This window comes from Lissotriton helveticus, chromosome 2_1 (assembly GCF_964261635.1).
Source record: "Lissotriton helveticus chromosome 2_1, aLisHel1.1, whole genome shotgun sequence".
Classification (NCBI taxonomy): Eukaryota; Metazoa; Chordata; class Amphibia; order Caudata; family Salamandridae; genus Lissotriton; species Lissotriton helveticus.
Genome location: NC_136059.1, coordinates 824,157,127 through 824,177,991, shown reverse-complemented (window position 1 = coordinate 824,177,991; position 20,865 = coordinate 824,157,127). Strand labels below are relative to the sequence as shown.

Here is a 20,865-nt window from a genome sequence, read left to right as displayed (position 1 = left end):
AAATTAACTCTTCCCACTCCTCGTGCATGGTCTTATGCAAGGAACGTCCTTGTACTTTTTTCTTGGCTGTAGCAATTTGTTTGATACACTTCTCTACCACCAGCAGACCCTGCCTCGGTAACCTACTGAGCAATCCACTATCAGCCTGCTTTTCCCCTTAGCTGTTCCTTGGCTTCTCCTGGGAATTGTCAGTGTAGCGCAAGCCTGCCGCCATCCGTGCCTTCCCCCTCTGCTGCCAGCAGTGCTGTGCTGCGTATGAAAATCTTCATTTGAAGTTTCACATAGAGCCGCTGGCCAAGGCTTCAACGTGACTAAAATAGCCTACAAATGTATTGTGTGTGCAGTGTGACCGCAGGTTCAGACCTTGCCCATTGATATTTTTGTGCTCCTGCTTATAGAGTGGCAGCCTAAATGGGAAGCCCTGAAGAGAAGTGGAGAGGAGAGGAGACAATGACCAAGAAGATGCTACAGAGGAACACACATTTACCAGGAGCCAACAAAAATCATACTTTGAAGGAAGACAGGTGGATGAGAGGAGGACAAGTCATTGGAGGGAGAAAAGCTGAAAAGGGGCATTTAGGATAATGCTGTTCTGGGCTGAAAGGAGGTTCAGATGAGGACGCTTCTAATGAAGAGGCAGGGGGAGTAGTGAGAGATTCCAGCATCAGGAAGTAGGGCAGTGCTTTGGAGTGAAGATGGAAGAAAAGACTATAAGCGTGGTACAGAGGAAAGGATGGTTGAGAGAAGCAGGAGAAGGCATAGCGAGGATGATAACGCATAGTGTAGAATTGTAGCAAACTTGATGAGGGCGATAGAACAAACAAATGCGTAGTGTGGAACAGGAGGATAATGCTAGTGTAGCAAATCAAGTTGAGGAGGATAACCAAAACATTTAATACGGCAAAGTGGTTGTATCTTTGATATTGTGGTTGAGGGTGAATCAGCTGCTGATTTGTTTGCAGTTGTAGGGCCTTCAGCAGCCTTCTGTGCTTCTTTTTAACTCTGAGTCCACTGAGTATGTGTGAACATTGTCTTGGACGAGCTTCGCCTGCCCCTCGTATGCCAGTGGGCGCCTGTGACAGCACAAAGACGGTTGTAACGTTTCAGTTGCATTGATATAGCACTTTATACCAGTTCGAAGCGCACACAACACTGTACACACATGCATATAATTTACTCCCTTTCCCGCTGCTTGTGTTTAGAGTCTGGCAAGAGTGCCCTCTGTAAAGAAGTTAGCAGTCCAGTAGCTGGGGTGGGCGGAGCTAGGTGGGCAGAGGGGAAGAGGTGGGGACAGGACAGGAAGGGGCAGTTAGAGTAGGGACGGGGAATGAGATGGATGTCGGAATAAAGAGCTGAGAATACACAAGCCTGTGTCTGTGTGTATTTGTAGTAAGATACTACAACTGGCGACGAAGGGCGGGATCCCTGCAGCAAACCCGCCAAAACGAACCCCGTCCCGCAGCGTGGAGCATCCTGAGCTCCGCTGCGACCGTGATCCGACGGCGCCAAAAGGGAGGCCCCCAAGAGTGACCCAGCGACCCTCGAGAGCGCCAAGAAGGAGAAGAGCGGTGAATGAAAAGAGCGCTGAGTGAAAGCGCTGAAAGAAAAGGAGCCGGTCGAGCTGAAAGCGCGAGACCCAAGGGCGCGAAGACACAACCAAACCGTGAGTGACAGTCGGGAGCCCACTCCGACATTGCCCCTTCACTCCTCAAGGCCCTGCGCAGGCGAAAGAATCGCCGCGCAAGCAAGCGGCAGAGCGCCCCAGCCAGCACCGACACCGCCGGAAAATAAACTCCGACCGCCTGATGCGTGAGGCTTAGCATCAGGGCGGCGAGTACAATTTAAAGGTCGCGCTGAGCGGCGGAAGACCCCAAACCACCTCTGAGTACCAAAGAAAAACTGCAGCCACTCGTACCTGTGAGTCCAGCAGCCCTGGGTGTGTGGGCGTCTGAAGTGAGAGAGAAAACCTCGTGTGTTACAGAGGGGGCGGCCATCTTTGAGTCAGGCGACTTCTGGGACATCCTCCCTGTGGAAAATATAGACGGCCATTTTGAAGTCAGGCATTAAGCAAAGTGAACAAGCACTGGCGATAAAAATAAAGCAAGCATTGGCGATAGAAATAAAACAAGCACTGGCAAAAGAACGAGCATCGCCAAGCAAACAAGCATTGATAACTACAAGGAAACAAACCGTGAAAACACACGCCCGTCACTGACGCAAGACGCAGAAGTAGGCGCCAAAACTCACCGCCAAGATGTCTAACCCTCCCGCGCATAATGAAGTCAAGGGAGGCACACACCTGCGAGCCCCGGAGCCATTGTCAGTCACAACAGGAAGTAGCATGGGCCTGAAATGGCAAGAATGGCTAGAGGACTTTGAGGACTACATTGAAGGGTCCAAAATAGAACCAGACAAAGACAAGATAATAGCCCTTCGCAATCTAGGAGGGCGCGAGCTAAGCAAGATCGTGCGAGAGATCCCGGCCACAGATGGTGACACCTATGCCAAAGTAAGAGACGTTCTAAACAACCGTTTCCTGCATAAGAGAAACGTCGACTATGAGAGACACAAATTTCACCAGCAGCGCCAGGGAAAGGAAGAACCACTGAGCTCCTTCATACATCGACTGCGACGACAGTCCCAACATTGTGATTTTACAAACTTCTCGCCGGATGCCGCCATCAAATCTCAAATAATCACTGGGTGTCACTCGGAATCGCTGAGACGGCGGTTACTAAGAAAACCACAGGAACTAGCAGAAATCGAAGAGAACTCCCGACTATACGACCAGGCTGAAGAAAACGCGGCGGAAATTGAAACCGGACCCGGTACCAGACGTGAACACGCCAACCGTGTCACTGAACGACGACAAGGGCGACAGGATCGGCGCGACAGCGGCAGACGTCACCCACGAGACAGATCACGGCGCTCCAAGTACTCGCCCAGGCGACGCCCGGACTACGGAAGGAAAGTATCCGAAAGGAGAGATCGCCGACCTGAACGCACGAGGCGATGTTTCAGGTGTGGATACGACTACCCTCACATCGACTCCTGCCCTGCCATGGGCCAACGGTGCAGAAAATGTGGACGGTCCAACCACTTTGAGGCCATGTGTGGGGATTACCACAAAGAAAAACGCAACGACAGTGACAGACAAGATGGGTCGCAGCGACCCTCACGATCGGAGGCCAAGCGTCATCACATTAGAGCGGTTCAGGAAGAGCCTCCTAGATCTCCCACGTCCTCACACTCCAGCCACGACTCTCGACGCTCCAGGTGGGACCGTTGTTCTCCGTCAAGAGACTCAAGATCGTCCTCATCCAGGCAGTCGTCATACACCACCGAATATGTCAACTTTGCTGACCATGATCAGTTCAAACGCTATCCACGTCTCAACATCAAAGTGGGCAACCACGCCGCCAAGTTCATGATGGACAGCGGAGCATCGCTCAACTACATATCAGTTGCCGAACATGACCGAATGGACCCCAAACCACGTTTGCATTTTGCGCCCGTCCGCGTCTACACCTGGATGGCGAAGAAACCTCTCCAATGCCTGGGCAAGTTTGAAACTACCCTGACGCATGGCAAACTTTCCATCCCAGCAGTTATCCACGTCATTAAAGGACCTGAGGCCGACTGTCTGCTGAGTCTCCCCACAGCTGAACGTCTTCAGTTGGTGCACATCCTCTTCAACGTCCATGACATTTCAGACTGCGCTGGAAAATTCCCTTCCCTCTTCCGAGGTTTGGGAAAACTGAAAGGCCGTCAAATCCATCTGCATATCAACGAGCAAATCAAACCGGTGGCTCAACACCCGCGAAGAGTGCCATTTCACTTGCAATCCGCGGTTGAATGTGAACTGCAAGAACTTTTGGACGCCGACATCATTGAGCGCACTGCGGGCCCCACTCCCTGGGTGTCCCCGGTGGTTATCGTCCCCAAGAAGGGGTCCCAAAACAAAGTCAGTCTCTGTGTGGACATGCGTCTGCCGAACACGGCCATCGAGAGGGAGACACACCCGGGCCCACTCCTGAGCGACGTGATCACGGCGCTCAACGGGGCAACCGTGTTCTCTAAACTGGACCTGAACAAGGGCTACCATCAGCTCGAGCTGGACGACTGTTCTCGCCCCATCACGACGTTTGCCACCCATCTTGGTCTATTCCGCTACAAACGGCTCAGTTTTGGCGTTTCATCGGCCGCCGAGATCTTCCAGGAGGCCATACGTCTCGTCATCCACCACATCCCTAACGCCCTCAATTACAGCGACGATATCTTGGTCTACGGTTCGGACACGCAAGAGCATGACACCGCCCTCGATCGTGTCTGCCTCGCTCTGATGGAAGCTGGGTTGACCCTCAACAAGGATAAATGTGAATTTCATCAGTCGACCCTGAAATTCTTCGGACACATCTTCTCAGCGAGTGGCATGAAACCAGACCCGGACAAGATCGCCACGCTCAACAACACCAAGAGTCCGGCGGACGTCAACGACCTGCGTTCCTTCCTTGGGATGGCAAGCTACTGCGCCCGCTACATTCGTGACTATGCCACCGTAAGTCACCCACTGAGGCTCCTCACGAAAGCTGGCGCGCAATTTATGTGGACCCCGGAGTGTGAGCGTGCCTTCAAGGACATCAAATGAGCCGTGGAATCAGCCAAGTGCCTCTCCTATTTCAATCCTAAGAGGAAAACGGAAATCACTGTGGACGCAAGCCCCGTGGGCTTAGGGGCCATCCTGGCACAGTACGACCATGAGTCGGATCAGAGGAGGATCATCGCCTATGCCAGTCGGAGCCTAACTGACCCTGAGAAACGATACTCCCAACCGGAGAAGGAGAGCCTGGCCGTCTTGTGGGCGTGCGAACACTTCCACATCTTCATATTCGGGAAACACTTCACACTCATAACCGACCATCAGGCACTTGTCACGATCTATGGGAATCCCAAGTGCAAGATGCCCCCCAGGATCGAAAGGTGGGGCTTGCGGCTGCAAGAGTACACGTTCTCGATCATTCACAAACCGGGGAAGGATGAGAATCCAGCTGACTATATGTCCCGCCACCCCCGAGACTCATCAGAGACTGCGCCCTCCATCGCGGAAGAATATATTCACTTTGTGGCTAATCATGCTCGTCCACCAGCCATCCCCATGCACGCCATTCGGGAAGCGACCAATCAAGACAACATCCTACAAGCAGTAATAAAGCGCACCCGAACCAACAAATGGAGATACCACCCGCAGGAGGAAGAGGAAAGCCCTGCTGTCAAGAAAGAACTCCAAGCCTTCCGACATGTCTCCGATGAACTCTCTGTAACTGGTGACGACCTCCTCCTCAGAGATCACAGACTAGTTATACCAGCGACACTGAGACAAGGAGTAATCGACTTGGCCCACGAAGGCCATCGAGGAGTCGTTTCCACCAAAAGAGCCCTGAGAGAACGTGTCTGGTTCCCAGCACTCGACCAGATGGTTGAAGACACGTTGAAAGACTGTCACCCATGTCAACTGACCAGCCACAGTAATCCACCTGCACCTCTACAGATGACCCCATTGCCTGATGGGGTATGGCAAGAAGTTGCCATGGACTTTTATGGCCCCCTGCAATCCGGGAAGTACGTAGTCGTCATCCTGGATGAATACTCCAGGTTCCCAGTGGCTCAGTTCATATCATCCACCAGTGCCGCCTGCACCCTCAAGGTACTTGAAGAAGTCTTCGCGACTTGGGGTGTCCCCAGGGTCATCAAGACGGACAACGGGCCCCCATTCAATAGTCATGAATTCAGCGACTTCGCGAAACACATGGACTTTCAACATCGCAAAGTCACGCCACTCTGGCCCCAAGCCAACGGCACTGTGGAAAGATTCATGTCCACCATTAAGAGAGCATTCCAACAAGCCACGGCCGAGAAGAAAGATCTTCAGTCAGCACTGAACGAGGTCCTTAGTGCCTACAGAACCACTCCCCACTCCACAACGGGCCAATGCCCTGCGACGCTCATGCTCGGGAGGACAATGAGGAATCGGATCCCCACATGGGACGGCGCACTGAGAAAGCCTCTGTCGGATCAACAACACAGAGAAATGGCTGTAACAGATCGGCACCGCAAAGACAAAATGAAGGAGTATGCGGACCACAAACGAAGAGCCCGGTCCCCCTCCTTGAAGGAAGGCGACAGAGTCGTTGTCAGACAGGAACAACGCCAAAAGACTGATTGTCGTTTCAAGGATGAGCCTCTAACAATTACCCAACAAAAGGGCACTATGGTGACAGCGGAATCCGAAACACGGAGAGTCACCCGCAACGCTTCTCATTTCAAGAAGTGCTCCTCTGAAGTTCAAGAAGGCACCACTGCAGTCCCAGTGCCTGAAAACCGGGACAACCCTGAATCTGTTGCACCCGATACCGGACATTCACCTGTAAAGGAACCCTCAACTGAAGGCGCCGTGTCCGCACCGGCGGGACCCCGCCGTCACGTGCAGCCTCCCAAGAGACTGATCGCAGAGATGGACTAATCTCTACTTCATTTGTTACTTTATTAAGAAAGGGGGAGATGTAAAGAAGTTAGCAGTCCAGTAGCTGGGGTGGGCGGAGCTAGGTGGGCAGAGGGGAAGAGGTGGGGACAGGACAGGAAGGGGCAGTTAGAGTAGGGACGGGGAATGAGATGGATGTCGGAATAAAGAGCTGAGAATACACAAGCCTGTGTCTGTGTGTATTTGTAGTAAGATACTACACCCTCCCTGCTCTGAGTGTTGGGTAGCAGGCTTTAATAAGACCTGTCTCTATCGTGCTCTCCCCTGCAGTAGGCCTTTTCGCAGCACCGTCTCCTCGCTGGCCGTATTTCGCATCCCCCCAGACAGCCATCCCTTAAACTGTTGACTTTGGATGCAAGTAAATCCTGACTAAGTAAGGAAGTCGGTTGGACTGTTTTTGTCCATGAATCGGAGGTATACAGCCTCATTCAGTCTCCTCTGCTGAACTTCCTAGAGCTTAATGAACAATTCTTGCAGCCGCTAATGTTAAAGCGTGATGCGCTGCCATTGTTAAAGTAAAAGTGGGCCCAGTGCTGAAACATTAAGAGTGGCGCCCAGGGCAGGATGGGGATGGGGATGGCGGGATGCGAGAGAAAATGTTAACGAGTTTAAAAACCACAAAATAATAAAGTGATAGTATCATAAAATGTGCAGCATTATGCAGTGTAATTTGCCTTTCTTTGCCACATAATTTACCGCAAGCAATGGGCGCTACTGTTAAATGTGTGCACCAGTATTGTAAAAGCGGGTGCCATGAGGCAACATTAAGTGCGACGCCTGGGGACCGGACAGGGATGACTGGCTGCGAGCCATGCGTTCAGGGGGGAAAAAAATGTTTACAAAAAAAAAAGCAGGCACCGTGTTTAAAAAAAGCATGGTTTGCGTTGTGGAAAAATAAATTTAGGGTGCACAATGGCCCCCTCGCATCATGCAGCTTCTTTTGCACCTTGGCAGCGGTAAAACAAAAGGCATACCCCTTGGTAGAAGAAAACAAGTGGTTGCAGGAGAGCATGTGCTGCAGGCAGGCAGAAGTCATTTAAGAAAAAAGTGCTGACAGACTGTAAATAAAACATACCGAGCAACAACACGTAATAAAAAGACCAGTCCTGATGGGAGGTAACAACAGAAGACAGGGAGTTACTAAAGAGGGACTAATAAGCCTATTAACAAATCAAAAGCCAACATTTACAAAGGACAGTCATATCAGCCAGTAAAAAATGTGGGCGGAGTTTAAAATCCATACCTGAATACAGCATGTGTCTCAAAGATACAGCGCAGATACTGTCTAGGTGAGACCTAACAACAACTCTAGATCTAAACAATATTACCAAGTACCAGTCAATGGTGACTTTTGCTCAACAAACTAGCTTTAAGTTATATCTTGGATGTGCCCAATATTGTGAGAATACAACATTTATGTACACTTCCAAAGCAGATAATAAAGGTGGTAAATTCTTGAGCGCTGTTTGAAATATACAACAGTTGACTTACTTGCATTGCCATATGCACCTCCAGTCTCCAAAGCTAAAATCTGCTTTCGCATCGTTCTCCTCTTCAGACAAAACATTTAAACACATATTGGACCAAAGTTGCAGGCGAGTGGAACCAGTCAAGAGGCGACTGCCTAAGAAATAACAAGATTGACACAAATGGAAAAACATAAATGAACTTTCAAACATCAAGTCAACACAGAAAAAAACACAATAAACGAAATATCAAGTACTACAACAAGGGACAAAGGAAGGTCATATGATTAACCTGAAGAGGGTAAAGAAAAGCTCCTTATATCAATAGCTGGCAGGTATGAGCAGCTAAAATTCTTCCCCCCTAGTCAGCTGAAATGTCAAAAACATTTTTAACATGTTTTCAGTTTTCTTCTACACTGCAGAGCTATTTCTTTTGCCGAGTCTTACTTCTGAAAGCAAACTTTGAATTGGCATTCTAGCATACATGAAATTCTGAGATATGACGCAATGCCAGTTGATTCCCAATATCACTATTACTTACTTTTAAATAACAGGATTTGTCCAGGAATAAAGTATATATCTTTCTACACTGTGAACCAGTGATGGCCACTAAAATAATACTTTTCAGGCTAAATATTGCAATGTGCGACTATGCAAAGATTCAAAATGAGTAGACAATAGTCTAGATAGATTAAGCTTAATCTCATATGAAGGAACCAGTATACAAAGTGATGAAGATAGCCTATTTTGGGGCATATTAGATGATTTACTCGTTTTCATGTGCATCAAATACCACATTTCACACACTTGTCGTACACTTGTGCTCATAAGGAAAGAATTTAGTAGAATGTCAAAATTCAGTGTAGAAACTTGGATGTAGAACCCGGTCCTTGATTTGCTGGATATCCTCATTCCGTGTGCTATGGCTAATTGCTGCAGACAAGCCACTGGAAAACTGATGTTTTCCACTTAATTTGCCATACACATCACATACTACATCTTCTGCCACATAACATGGCAATACCATGTGAGACAATTTCTTGTATTAAATGGTTAAAAGTGTTGCGCACCTTCTGTAGTTCAATACTGCAATTAGCCATTTACAGAGAGGACAATGTTGCCTCGATATTGCAAACATCCTCATGCTATGGCTGGTGGAAGAGCTTTTGCATGCAGCACTTTAATATTAGTACGAATCCATGTTCTCAAAGTTGCATTTTTTTTGTAACAAGGCACTCAGACCTAAGAAAACCTACTAATAGGGTACATCTCTTTTTAAGGTCCTATGTCTTGAATCTAAAAGTACTTCCCAGTGGGAAACCTACATAACATATGACTTGATAGGGAGAGGAGTCGGCCTAACGGCTAGGGCAGTCGTCCTCGAATCTGGGGAAGAAATGCGTTACTTACCTGTAACTGCAGTTATCCAGTATTAGTGTCTTTCATAGATTCACATGCCTGAATCATTCCCCGTCGTCGAGACGGGAGCCTCCGGTATATAAAAAAGTAATGTCCTAGAGACATACATAGAGAGAATAGGCCTAAAGGTCTCACCTTAGTAGCCTATCCACGTCCTTTTGTAGGAAGGACCAAACAGAGCAGGCCCCAAGGGTCCCACCTTGGTGGCCTATCTGGGTCCTTTTGTAAAAAAGGACCAAATAAAGTGAAACAGCCAATCAGCTACTACCTCCTTCTAGAACCTTCCTGTCAGGAGCCCAAGTCTCTCAGATTTTCGTACGCACCAAGCTAGTTAGGCGTAAACTCCTTAGAGAGAAAGGTGAGCCCTGCCAGGGGAGGCGGGAGGGTGCATGTGAATCTATGAAAGACACTAATACTGGATAACTGCAGTTACAGGTAAGTAACGCATTTCTTATCCAGTATTTGGGTGTCTTTCATAGATTCACATGCCTGAATCAGAGTAGCGAGCAATACATAAAGCACATTCTGTGTGAACATCAGGTACAAGCATGTAGATAAAGCATATCACATGACCATAAATCACAAAATGCAATGCAATATACATACAATAAGAGAATGTGCATACCCGTAAAGGATGGAGGGATGTAGTAGGGCTCACCTTACTGAAATAGATGGCGAAGCACTGCTCGGCCCACTGCTGCATCCTTCATCAGCTCAGTATCCAGGCAGTAGTGCCTGGTGAAGGTGTGCGGGGACTTCCACGTCGCCGCTCTGAAATGTCCAATATCGGCACTCCAGCGAACAACGCTGCCGATGTGGACATGGCTCTAGTCGAATGAGCTTTAACACGTGAGTCTAAAGGTCGCCCAGCCTTGTCGTGACAAAAGGTGATCGCAGAAGAGATCCATCTTGAGATGCTCTGCTTCGTCAGGGGCATGCCCAGTCTTGGTCTACTAAAGGCAATAAAGAGCTGTGTTGACTTTCGAAAGTGTCGTGTCTTATCAATGTAGAATTTAAGGCACCTCTTCAGATCTAGAGAATGTAGAGTTCTTTCGGCTGCCGTGGTAGGATTCGGAAAGAACGATCTAAGCACCACTGGTTCGTTAAGATGGAAGTCCGAGGGGACTTTTGGAATGAAACGAGGGTTAGTCCTCAGAATTACTCTGTCCTCTCGAAATTGAAGGAAAGGATCCTGAACAGATAGAGCCTGCAATTCACTGACCCTTCTAGCAGAGGTTAGTGCCAGGAGGAGGGCCGTTTTCCAAGATAGGAACTTGATGTCTGCCTTATGGATGGGTTCGAAGGGATGCTTCATTAGTTGATGAAGAACCACATTCAGGTGCCACGATGGAGGAACAGGTCGCGGTCGTGGAAAGGACCTATATAAACCTTTCAGGAATTGTTGATGAGTCTGTCCGCCCACAAAGAAGGGCCCGTAGCCGTTCTCGTGAACCTTGAAATTGCTGCAAGATGCACTTTGATGGATGTATGCGCAAGGCCTGATTGCGCAAGATGTAACAAGTATGGCAGCAGCTGTTGTGGAGTGGCATGGAAGGGATGCAAGCCATGATCCACACACCAGGAACAGAATCGCTTCCATTTTAGTGAGTATGTTTTGTTAGTGCTGACAGCTCTAGCTTTTGCAAGGACATCTCTGCAATCCTACGGGATGCTCAGGTGGCTGAACTCGCGGTATTCAGGAGCCAGGCTGACAATTTCAGAGAGCTCAGGTTCGGGTGGAGAACCTGCCCTTGAGACATCGTGATCAGGGCCGGAAACTGCTTCAGGCGAAGAGGAGGCCGGGCAGATAGGCGATGAAGTTCCGTGAACCAGTGCTGCCTCGGCCAGGCTGGAGCAATGAGGATCAGAGTGCAGGGTTCCGATTTCATCTTTCTGAGGACCCTGGGTATTAGTGGGAATGGCGGAAAGGCGTACGCAAAGACGTTGCGCCATGCGATGGAAAATGCATTCCCGAGGGTTCCTGAGTGGTGATGCCTGCTTGCGAAGCTTGGGCATTTGGCGTTCTCTCTGGTGGCAAAGAGGTCTATGGCGGGAGTGCCCCACTCCTCGAAGATATGGTTCAGCACCTCCATGTCCAATTCCCATTCGTGGGAAGGAGACGTCTCTCTGCTCAGTGCGTCCGCCAAAACGTTGTCCTTGCCCGGGACATACTCCGCTTTTAATTCTATGCTGTGTAGTAGAAGCCAATTCCAAATTCTTTGCGATTCTCTTGATAATGAGATCGAACGTGTCCCCCCCTGTTTGTTCAGGTAATGCATCGTCGTGGTGTTGTCCGTCCTGACGAGCACCGGGGATTGACGAATGCGTGGGAGAAACGATTGGAGAGCTAGGAAAACTGCTCGTAATTCCAACAGATTGATATGCAGTCTTGTTTCTTGTGTCGTCCATTTCCCATTGATTTGTAGTTCCTGGAGGACTGCCCCCCAGCCTTCCAGTGACGCATCCGTAGTTATTACATGCGGCTCCGCTGGGAGTAGGAATGGCAAACCCTTCGACAGATGGCGGAGTGACATCCACCATTGCAAATGGTTGATAATGGGTCGAGTGACTCGTATGCGGTCCTCGAAAGAACCTGTGGCTTGCGTCCATTGTCTTGTTAGTGCTTCCTGAAGAGGACGCATTTTCAGACGGCAGTGCGGAATGAGCAGTATGCATGAAGACATCATCCCAAGGAGGGACTTGAACGTGCGGACTGGGAGAGTCTTCCTCGAAGCCACTGCCTTGGCTAAGGAGATGAGTTTGTTCTTTCTCTCCCGAGAGGGGAAAGCTCTGACCCGCTCCGTATCCAGAGTTGCTCCAAGGAACGTGATGACTCTGTTGGGTTCCAGAACCGACTTTGCGGCGTTGAGGGTCAGTCCCAGGTGGTGGAAAATATCCAGACAGGCGCTGGAGGATGAGGCTGCGCCGGCCTCCGTCGGTGCCTTCACCAACCAGTCGTCTAGGTATGGAAACACCTGGTGGCCTTGCTGACGAAGGAACGCTGCCACTGGAGACAGGCATTTCGTAAATATCCTCGGGGCCGATTTGAGACCGAATGGAAGGACACGAAATTGGTAGTGGTGTCCTGCCACCGCAAACCTGAGGAACTTTCTGTGTCCTTTGAGAATAGGTATATGGTAGTAGGCGTCCTGAAGGTCTAAAGACGTCATGTAGTCCCCTTCCTCCAGAAGACCCAGGATTTCTTGCAAAGTCACCATACGGAACGATTGTTTCTTTAGGAACACGTTGAGTGCCCTGAGATCCAGGATCGGTCTCCACTTCTTTCCTTTTTGGTGGATTAGGAAGAAGTGGGAGTAGAAACCTTGATTCATGTGGGCCCGTGGAACTTTCTCTATCGCTCCCTTCTGCAACATAGAAGTTATTTCCTGAAGAAGTAATCGCAGGTGCCTGTGCGAACGGTGGCACGGAGGTGTTGTTGGGGGAGTAGAGGTGAATTCTAGGGAATGTCCAAAACGAATGAGTTGGAGAACCCAACGATCCGTCGTTATGGATTGCCAATTTCGTAGGAAGTATGTTAGTTTCCCTCCAAGTCTTAAAGAATGTAGTGGTGGAGGGGCTAGCCAGGGAGACAAGTCATTGTCTGTTGCCAGCAGACCGTTTTTGTCCCTTTCCTTTGTAATTGGATCTGCCATAGGAAGACTGCCTTCCCTGTTGGGGTTGTCGCTGTTGAAATTGCGGCTTGGACTGTGAATACGAGTACGAAGACCGATTCTGAAAGGAACCTTTGTATGAAGGTTGTCCTCTTCCCCTTTGGCCACGAAAGGACTGGGACCGAAATTGTAGAGTACCCAAAGCCTTGGCGGTATCTGTGTCCTTTTTAATGGTGGTAAGGGCCGTATCAATTTGTTCACCAAACAGATGCTGGCCATCGTAAGGCATGTCCAAGATCCTGGTTTGCACCTCCTGGCGGAAAGTGGTGGCCTTGAGCCAGCCCTGTCGCCTCAGGACTGCAGCTCCCGCCAGTTGCCGAAAGCCAGTCATGGCGGCATCAATGGCACAGTCGATAATTTCTGAGGCAGAGGTTTGTCCCTCCAAAAGAAGTGAATGTGCCTCTTCTCTGACATCTTCCGGCAGATTTGACAGATAGGGCGCAATGTCCGCCCATAGTTGGCGATTATAACGGCCAAGTAGAGCAATAGAATTAGCCACTTTAACAGTCATAGCTGATGTGGTCGTAAACCGTTTGCCCACGGCATCCAGTTTTTTACCCTCTTTATCCGGTGGCGTCGATAAAGGCGAGGCCGGATTCCTTGAGTTCTTCTGCGCCGCCTGAGTCACTACGGAATCTGGTTTGGGGTGACCAGTCAGGCATACCGGCGCCGTTGATGTGGCTTTATATTTCTTATCAAGCCTGGGCACCACCACCTGTACAGAAGCGGGTGATTGCATGATTTGCTTGCCCTGCTTCCAGATGTATTCAATAATTGGTATCGACCTTGAAATTTTCTTTGTGGGTTCCTTAAAGTCATAAAGGAAACATTCTGTCTCCTGAGATTCCATGGACATGTGGAATCTCTTGGCAGCCCGCTCCATGATGTTGTGAAAGCCACCGATGTCTGCAGGTGGAGACTCCGAAGTCTGTGGAGCTGGAGAGGCTGGAGAGTGTGCCACATAGTCTTGATCAGCGTCAGGGTCCGATTGGTCGTCATCCACTTCCCCTTCCTCTTGTTCTCGTTCTTCTTCCTCAGATGAGGAAACAGTTTGAATGGGCACCTGTGTCTGTGGAATGACCAGAGGAGTGGGTCTATGGCGAGAAGAAGGTGTTGGCGCCTGTGCTGGTGTTGACGCGGAATGCTTCTCCGGGAACCTTTCCTTATAATCCTTAATAAGGTATTGCAGGTCCGAGACTATAGAAGCCGGAAGGCACACCATAGGAGTAACCTGAGACTGAGGCGGAGGGTGGACCTGTTGTTCAGGAAGGTCTTCCTCCTCTTCCGGCTCCTCATCTGTGGTTTGACATTTCAGCACTAGATCCGACGGGCTAGTAGCTTGCGTAAAGGAGTCCTCGTCCGACTCCTGACCTTGTAGTATACAGGCAGGTGGTAGTTGTTGTATCCTGCCTGGTGACGTCTGACTCGGCATAATTGGCTTTTTAGTAATTTTTACCATGACGTGGCTCACTTGCGGTGGAAAGGCATCCATAGCATGGGATAGGAGTGCAGACTCCTTCCATGGTCCTGTAGATGGCAATGCTGGAGTCGACGGTGCCTTGGTAGGCATCTTCGTCGACGAGAAGTTCGTCGTCGTCGACGGTGGTTGTGACGACGATGTCTTCATCGACAGCAGCTTCGTCGACAGTAAGGTCCCCACCGTCGACGGTGCACTCGCCGTCGACGGTTTACCCATCGTCGACGGGATGATCTTCGTCGACGAGATTTGTTTCGTCGACGGTGCCGACTTCGTCGACGGGGTCGTCGTCGTCGATGACTTCGACGATGGTCTCGTCGTCGACGATGTTGTCGTCGTCGACGGAGTGACCGGAATGGTCGACGACGTAGGTCTGCTCGACGACGACGAAGGCGTCATCCTCGTGGTCGAGGAGTAGGCCGACGATGCCGTCGTCGTCGACACTGTCGTCGTCGACGTCGAGACAGTTTTCTGTGCTGAAAGCACCGTAGATGTCGTCGTCGTCGCCAGGACCAGTGGCACCTTCCTGGAGACAGGCGGGTCCTTGACAGACACAGATGGCTTGCCCTCTGAGGACTTTTTAGAAGTCTTCATAGGAGGGGTGTCTGTGGGGCTAGGGGAAGAAACCCTTGGCCTCTTCAAAGAAAATTGGGACGCTCCGGACCCACTCTCACCTTCTGATGCCAAGTCAGCAGTCTTGGTCTTGAGCCTGTTGAGCCACAACAGAAGTCGACCTTCCCGGTCCTTGAGGGTCTTGTTAGAGAAGGTCCGGCAGATTTTGCATTCCTTGGCCTGGTGGTGAGGGTAAAGACAATATAAACATCTACCATGTTTATCGTCGATGTGAAGCCTCTTCTTGCTGCAGGAAGAACAGGCCCTGAACAGACCTTTCTTCTGACCTTCAGACATGCTCTGAAAAGATTAATAATTCGTTTTTATGAAGAAAATAAGTTTCTTGAGGAGAGCTCAGGTGGAGACTCCCTAGCACAACGTGCGGTAGAAAATCTGAGAGACTTGGGCTCCTGACAGGAAGGTTCTAGAAGGAGGTAGTAGCTGATTGGCTGTTTCACTTTATTTGGTCCTTTTTTACAAAAGGACCCAGATAGGCCACCAAGGTGGGACCCTTGGGGCCTGCTCTGTTTGGTCCTTCCTACAAAAGGACGTGGATAGGCTACTAAGGTGAGACCTTTAGGCCTATTCTCTCTATGTATGTCTCTAGGACATTACTTTTTTATATACCGGAGGCTCCCGTCTCGACGACGGGGAATGATTCAGGCATGTGAATCTATGAAAGACACCCAAATACTGGATAAGAAATGCGTTTGAGTCTCAGCAACAACGCTGAACATCCTGTGATTTTGAGCAAATCACTTAATCTCCCCGTGCCTAAGAAAAAAAATAAATGAATGTGTCCTCATGTAACGCAACTGGTGCTATGTAATCGCTCTGATAGACGATTTGGGTCAAATTTGCGCTATATAAATCTCCGTAAAATAAAAAATGTATTACACTTTTTTGTAAAACTCATTTGTTGTGCAAAGATGTGCTGCATAATTTGCTTTTCACAAGCTTGAATCATTCCCAGTTATCAGGATGGGAATACCTGGTAACTTTAAAAGTGGTAAACAGTGCTCAAATGGCTACAGACCAAACAAAAGTGTTTGTTAAGCAGCATGTCCACTTAATTTGAAACAATTCAAACATTAGCCAAAGTTGTGGAGGTGCTGAGTTCACTACTCCCCAAATGCCACCATATCTCAGATTTTATAGTACAAGTGAAAAAGGAAACGTATACATGATAGTGAGTCTCTGTCCATGTAGGAGGGAGGGGTGCAAATGAATCTATGAAAGATACCAACGATTGGGAAATGGAGTTACCTACTGGAAATGGAGTTACCAGTAGGTAACAAATTACTTCTTCAGCATAAGCAGCGCACTGAATATAAATAAAGAGGGAAGTAGGCTTACCTTTCTTTAAACAGGTTATGCAGAACTATTTAAACCGCTGAAGGGTTGGCTGACACATTTACATCCAGGTCGTAGTGCTTGATGAATGTATGCCTGCTTTTCAACGTTGCTGTGCAGCAAATGACTCAAAGAGGTACTCCAGCGTAGAACAGCTGTCACCATGCTTCAAGTGGAATGTGCCTTATTCTACCTTGAAGTGGACCTTAGCGTAACTGTGGCAAAAAGTAATGTAGTTCTACTCCTGCCTGGGTCGCTAAAGGAGACAAAAGTTATCCAAAGTACAAGTCTTTAGTCTTGTCCATGCAGAACATGATGCATATGCAGACAGCTAGCAATTACAAAGATCTTTCTTCTGATATGGATGGATTGAGAAAGAAGGGACAACAAATGACGGGAAATTCTGATAGGACATTGGGTATGAACTTAGGGTGGGTCACAATAAGACCTTGCCCTTTTAAAACAGAGGTACAGCTTCTTTAGGGTAAATGCTTGCAACTCTCCAATTTTCTTCATTGAAGTGAGAGTCAGCAATATAGCAGTCATCCATGAAAAATATTCCAGCGGTTTCCTTCCGAAACCTCTGACTAAACACTAACTCGACTGGCACAGGGGGGGGCGCCTCAGAGGAAAGAAAGCACTAAAATGGGCCCTCGTAAATTGTTTGGTGATTCTTTGGGAGAAAAATGCAATAATGTCACCGCCCCTAAATGTGAAGACTGCTGCCAGGTGAACCCTGACATATGAGTCAACACATCAGAATTTGATGGGATTGCATAGATTCAGGATAAAGTCCTTTGGCAGCCCCACATTTTTGTAGCAGCTGCTCCTGCTTGTGCCAGTGTCTCTACATTCAGCCAGGATGTCAAGATGACCAAAATCGAAGTGATCAGGAACAAAGCTGCCAGGTTGAGCAACACCAGGATGTGGTGAAGGACCCGTACCAGTACTGGGGCAGCCATGCCAGGATAATCAGACATTTTAAAAAGTGGTCTGTCCTGCCGTCCTTAGAATTTTGAATATCAGGGAAAATGGCGGAAAGACATACACAAACACATTCAGCCGTGTTATTGAGAATGCATGGGTCCTGGTTTCCAGTACTTGCTGGTGTAGTACTAAATCGAGATCTTGAGTTGGAAGGCCCTATTTTTGGAAAACAGCTCCAGTTAATCCTGGGGAAGCTCTCGCTCATGGCAGTCTGAAAAGCCAACACGGAGGGCATCTGCCTCGTGGTTCTGGACTTCAGGTAGATATTCTACTCTAATATCTACCTTGTTCACTGTAGCCCAGTTCCACAGTTTCTGGACATCATTAGAGAAGGAGATCTCATACTTTACTTGTTTGCCAGTCTAGAACATCAAGGTTGTTTTGTCTGTACTGATCTACACAGCTGGCCCACCAGTCTCAGCAGGAATGCCTCCTGGTCAACTCTGATGGTCACCAGCTCCAAGGTGCTCACATGGAGTGTCTTTTCCTTTTCTGACAGAGGCCTCCTGTAGATCGCCTGTGCAACTGAGCTCACCATCCTTCCATCAGTGCATCCATTGTCATAGACATTCTGATTATGGTGGGTTGGAACAGAAGGTGTCCAGTGAGACTGCTCGGGAATAGCCAACATAGTAGAATATGTTTGAGCGTTCTTGATACCAATACTGTATCATTCCAGGATCCGGTCGTTAGTCTCCACTGCTCGTCTCTATTGTTGCTCTAGCACTTGCCTCAATCGCAATCTGAAGAAGGCTAATAAACCAATGACATTATGCCCAGCAATGATTTTAATGTCTTGCCTGTCATCATCTCCTTGGAACAGAAGGCTTTAGTCACTCGCTATGCTGAAAGAAAAGCTTTCTTGAGCTGTGTGTCCAGTATAGTTCCTAGAAATTGAAGCTTATTTGAAGGCTCAGTAGAAAAAACTCAGTGTTAGACGCTGCTGATGGGAAAAGGTTTATATGTGCCAAAATAGCACCCACATGAGAGGCACTCCAGGGCATTAAAATGGGCCCACCATAGCCAGAGGCTTCTTGAACCTGTGACGGATCTCCTGACATTCCACTAAACAAATCCAAAGCACCCAGTAACTCTTGGAAAGCCCCCCCCCTGGGTCTAGGTGTTGGAAACGTCCAGGTCTGACAGAGTATGACCTTCATAGCTGCTGGATTTCATCTCCACCAATGCAGTGCCCAAGGTAAACCGCTGAGCTCTGACAAGTGTGGCACTAGCTTGTTTTGCTCATGATCCTTTACTTAGGCAGAGCATACAGAATCCTCCTGACGTGTTTTTTCAGCTATCGCTAAAGTAACAGTTAGAGGACACAAAAGTTCTCCAAACCATAGGGTATTCTATTCCAAACCAGTTAAATACGATGGAGCATGTTTCAACCCAAATGGAATGGCTAACATTAAGCAGTAAAGTTCCAGCACCATTTTCTCATTAGTGCTAAGTGTAAGCATGATCGGTCAGTAGCCACTGTTCAGATAACACGCTAAAAAATCTTGCTGCACCATGCTGATCCTCACGCTACCCAGAGTATTGCGTAGGCATCTGTCTAGGTGATCTGGTTGACACCATGTTGATACGTAAAATAACAGCAAGTTTTGGTACCCAGCATGGAACCAGCACCACTGGTGTAACCCACAGACTGTGTTTTTCTCTGACTTTTCTGTCAAGTCTCTTAGCTATCAATGCCTTAATATAGTCCTGCACCATACTGGACATCCTGCAAATTTGACTAGTGACTGAAAAATAGTGTTGAGTGTTGAATCTGCACAGGCACACGAGAATCATCCTTAGGGTTGATGAAAACAGGCAAACACAAGACAATGTGGAGACTGGGGGATCACTAGACTCAGAACTTTGCAATTTCTTTACAATACAAAGTATTTTATGTAGTCTTATTTTACAGCTGGGATTATTGAGGTTGCTAACCAGTTACCCTCACATTGTAGCATGCTTCATCATGGGGGTCATTACTCACCTACAGATGTCCCTGGTTAGCTCTTGTGCAACAACTATAAGAATAAGCTTCCTAACCCTTGTTGTTGTGGTCTAGCGGACTAACTACGATGGAACAGAATTCACCACGAGTAATTATTAGCACTTCAGATTATGTCAACATTTCCATTAATCCTTTCTGTACATTGTGGGATCTATCTATTACTACAGGAGCAAGACCTTCCTCACTGTTGATGGTCCTCAGGTTAAAATGGTTCCCACCAGAGAGGAGTAACATTTGGTAGAACAATAGACTAATAAAGGTCTTCCTTGTTTTTTTCTGATTCTAGCACCTTTGTATCAGTTTGTGACTGGATTCCATTGAGAATCCTATGCCCATTTGCTGTGTTAAGACTACATACCTGAGGAAAGAGCGCCGCTCAGAAAAGAGACAATGGAGCTTCTCAAAGATAGTCAGCGTGGTTTCGGACATCTTGTCTGTCATTTAGTCTTACATGCTTTTTAATCTATTTTTAAGTCAGAAGGACACATTACTTGTCTAAGGTAATACCTTTACTGATTCCTCACCTTGTTAATTTCCCCAGATGCCAGACTTGATATGGAAACTTTCATGCAATCGACAGGTGGCGTTGTGAGGCTCTGCATCGGGTCCGTTGGTACCAGATATGTGGTCAGGCCAATATAAGAGCCACATCTGATGTCAGTTTCTTTCTGATCTCTGTCTGTGCCCACAGACACAGAGACAGAAATAAGAATAAAGCAGTGAGCAGTTCTTTGATATTTGAATTTTAATAATGCACTATAAGAGACCATTCCACATGTTGTAGAGAAAGGAGGGTTAGTAAGGAATCTGCAGTTAGATAGAGTGTCTACCAGAAAAGGAAAGGAGTTACTGAAGGCAAGTAAAAAAGAGGATGTGGCCTAATGGCTAGAGCGGTTGACCTCCAAACTAAGAAACCGGTTGGAGTCTCGGCAGCAACGTTAAACATCCTGTGATTCTGGGAAAATCACTTTCCCTCTTCTTACCACAATGAATGTGTCCGTCTGTAATGCAACTGGTGCTCATGTAAAGCATTCGAATAGATTCGGGTCAGGTTTGCGCTAAATAATTTAAATAAAAACTCCCCCAAGTAACTCCCAAAAAAACCTTCAAACTGCAGATATATCACCTTGTGAACAGATACCAAAGCATACCCTCCTGAGGTGGTGGGTCTGTGGGATTTCTCAGACCAGGAAATCCTGTGGGACAGATCGGCAAAGTGCCCATTCCGCCAAACTTGGCCATCCAGGCAGTAGTGTTTGATAAAAATGTAGAGCAACGCCCATGCACCATCATAGCAAATGTCCTTGACTGGCACACATGGCGCTAGTGCAGTG

General features: G+C 48.1%; 1 protein-coding gene across 4 annotated transcripts in view; it reads right to left on the bottom strand.

Moving 5' to 3' along the window:
* Nucleotides 1-20,865, bottom strand: part of DMXL1 (Dmx like 1) — a 2,287,446-nt gene that overhangs the window by 2,055,634 nt on the left and 210,947 nt on the right. For all 4 annotated transcript variants that reach the window (XM_078675553.1, XM_078675555.1, XM_078675552.1 and 1 more), the window contains one exon: nt 8,030-8,162. In XM_078675553.1, the coding sequence (XP_078531679.1) occupies nt 8,030-8,162 (133 nt within the window). The remainder of the gene's footprint in view (nt 1-8,029; nt 8,163-20,865) is intronic.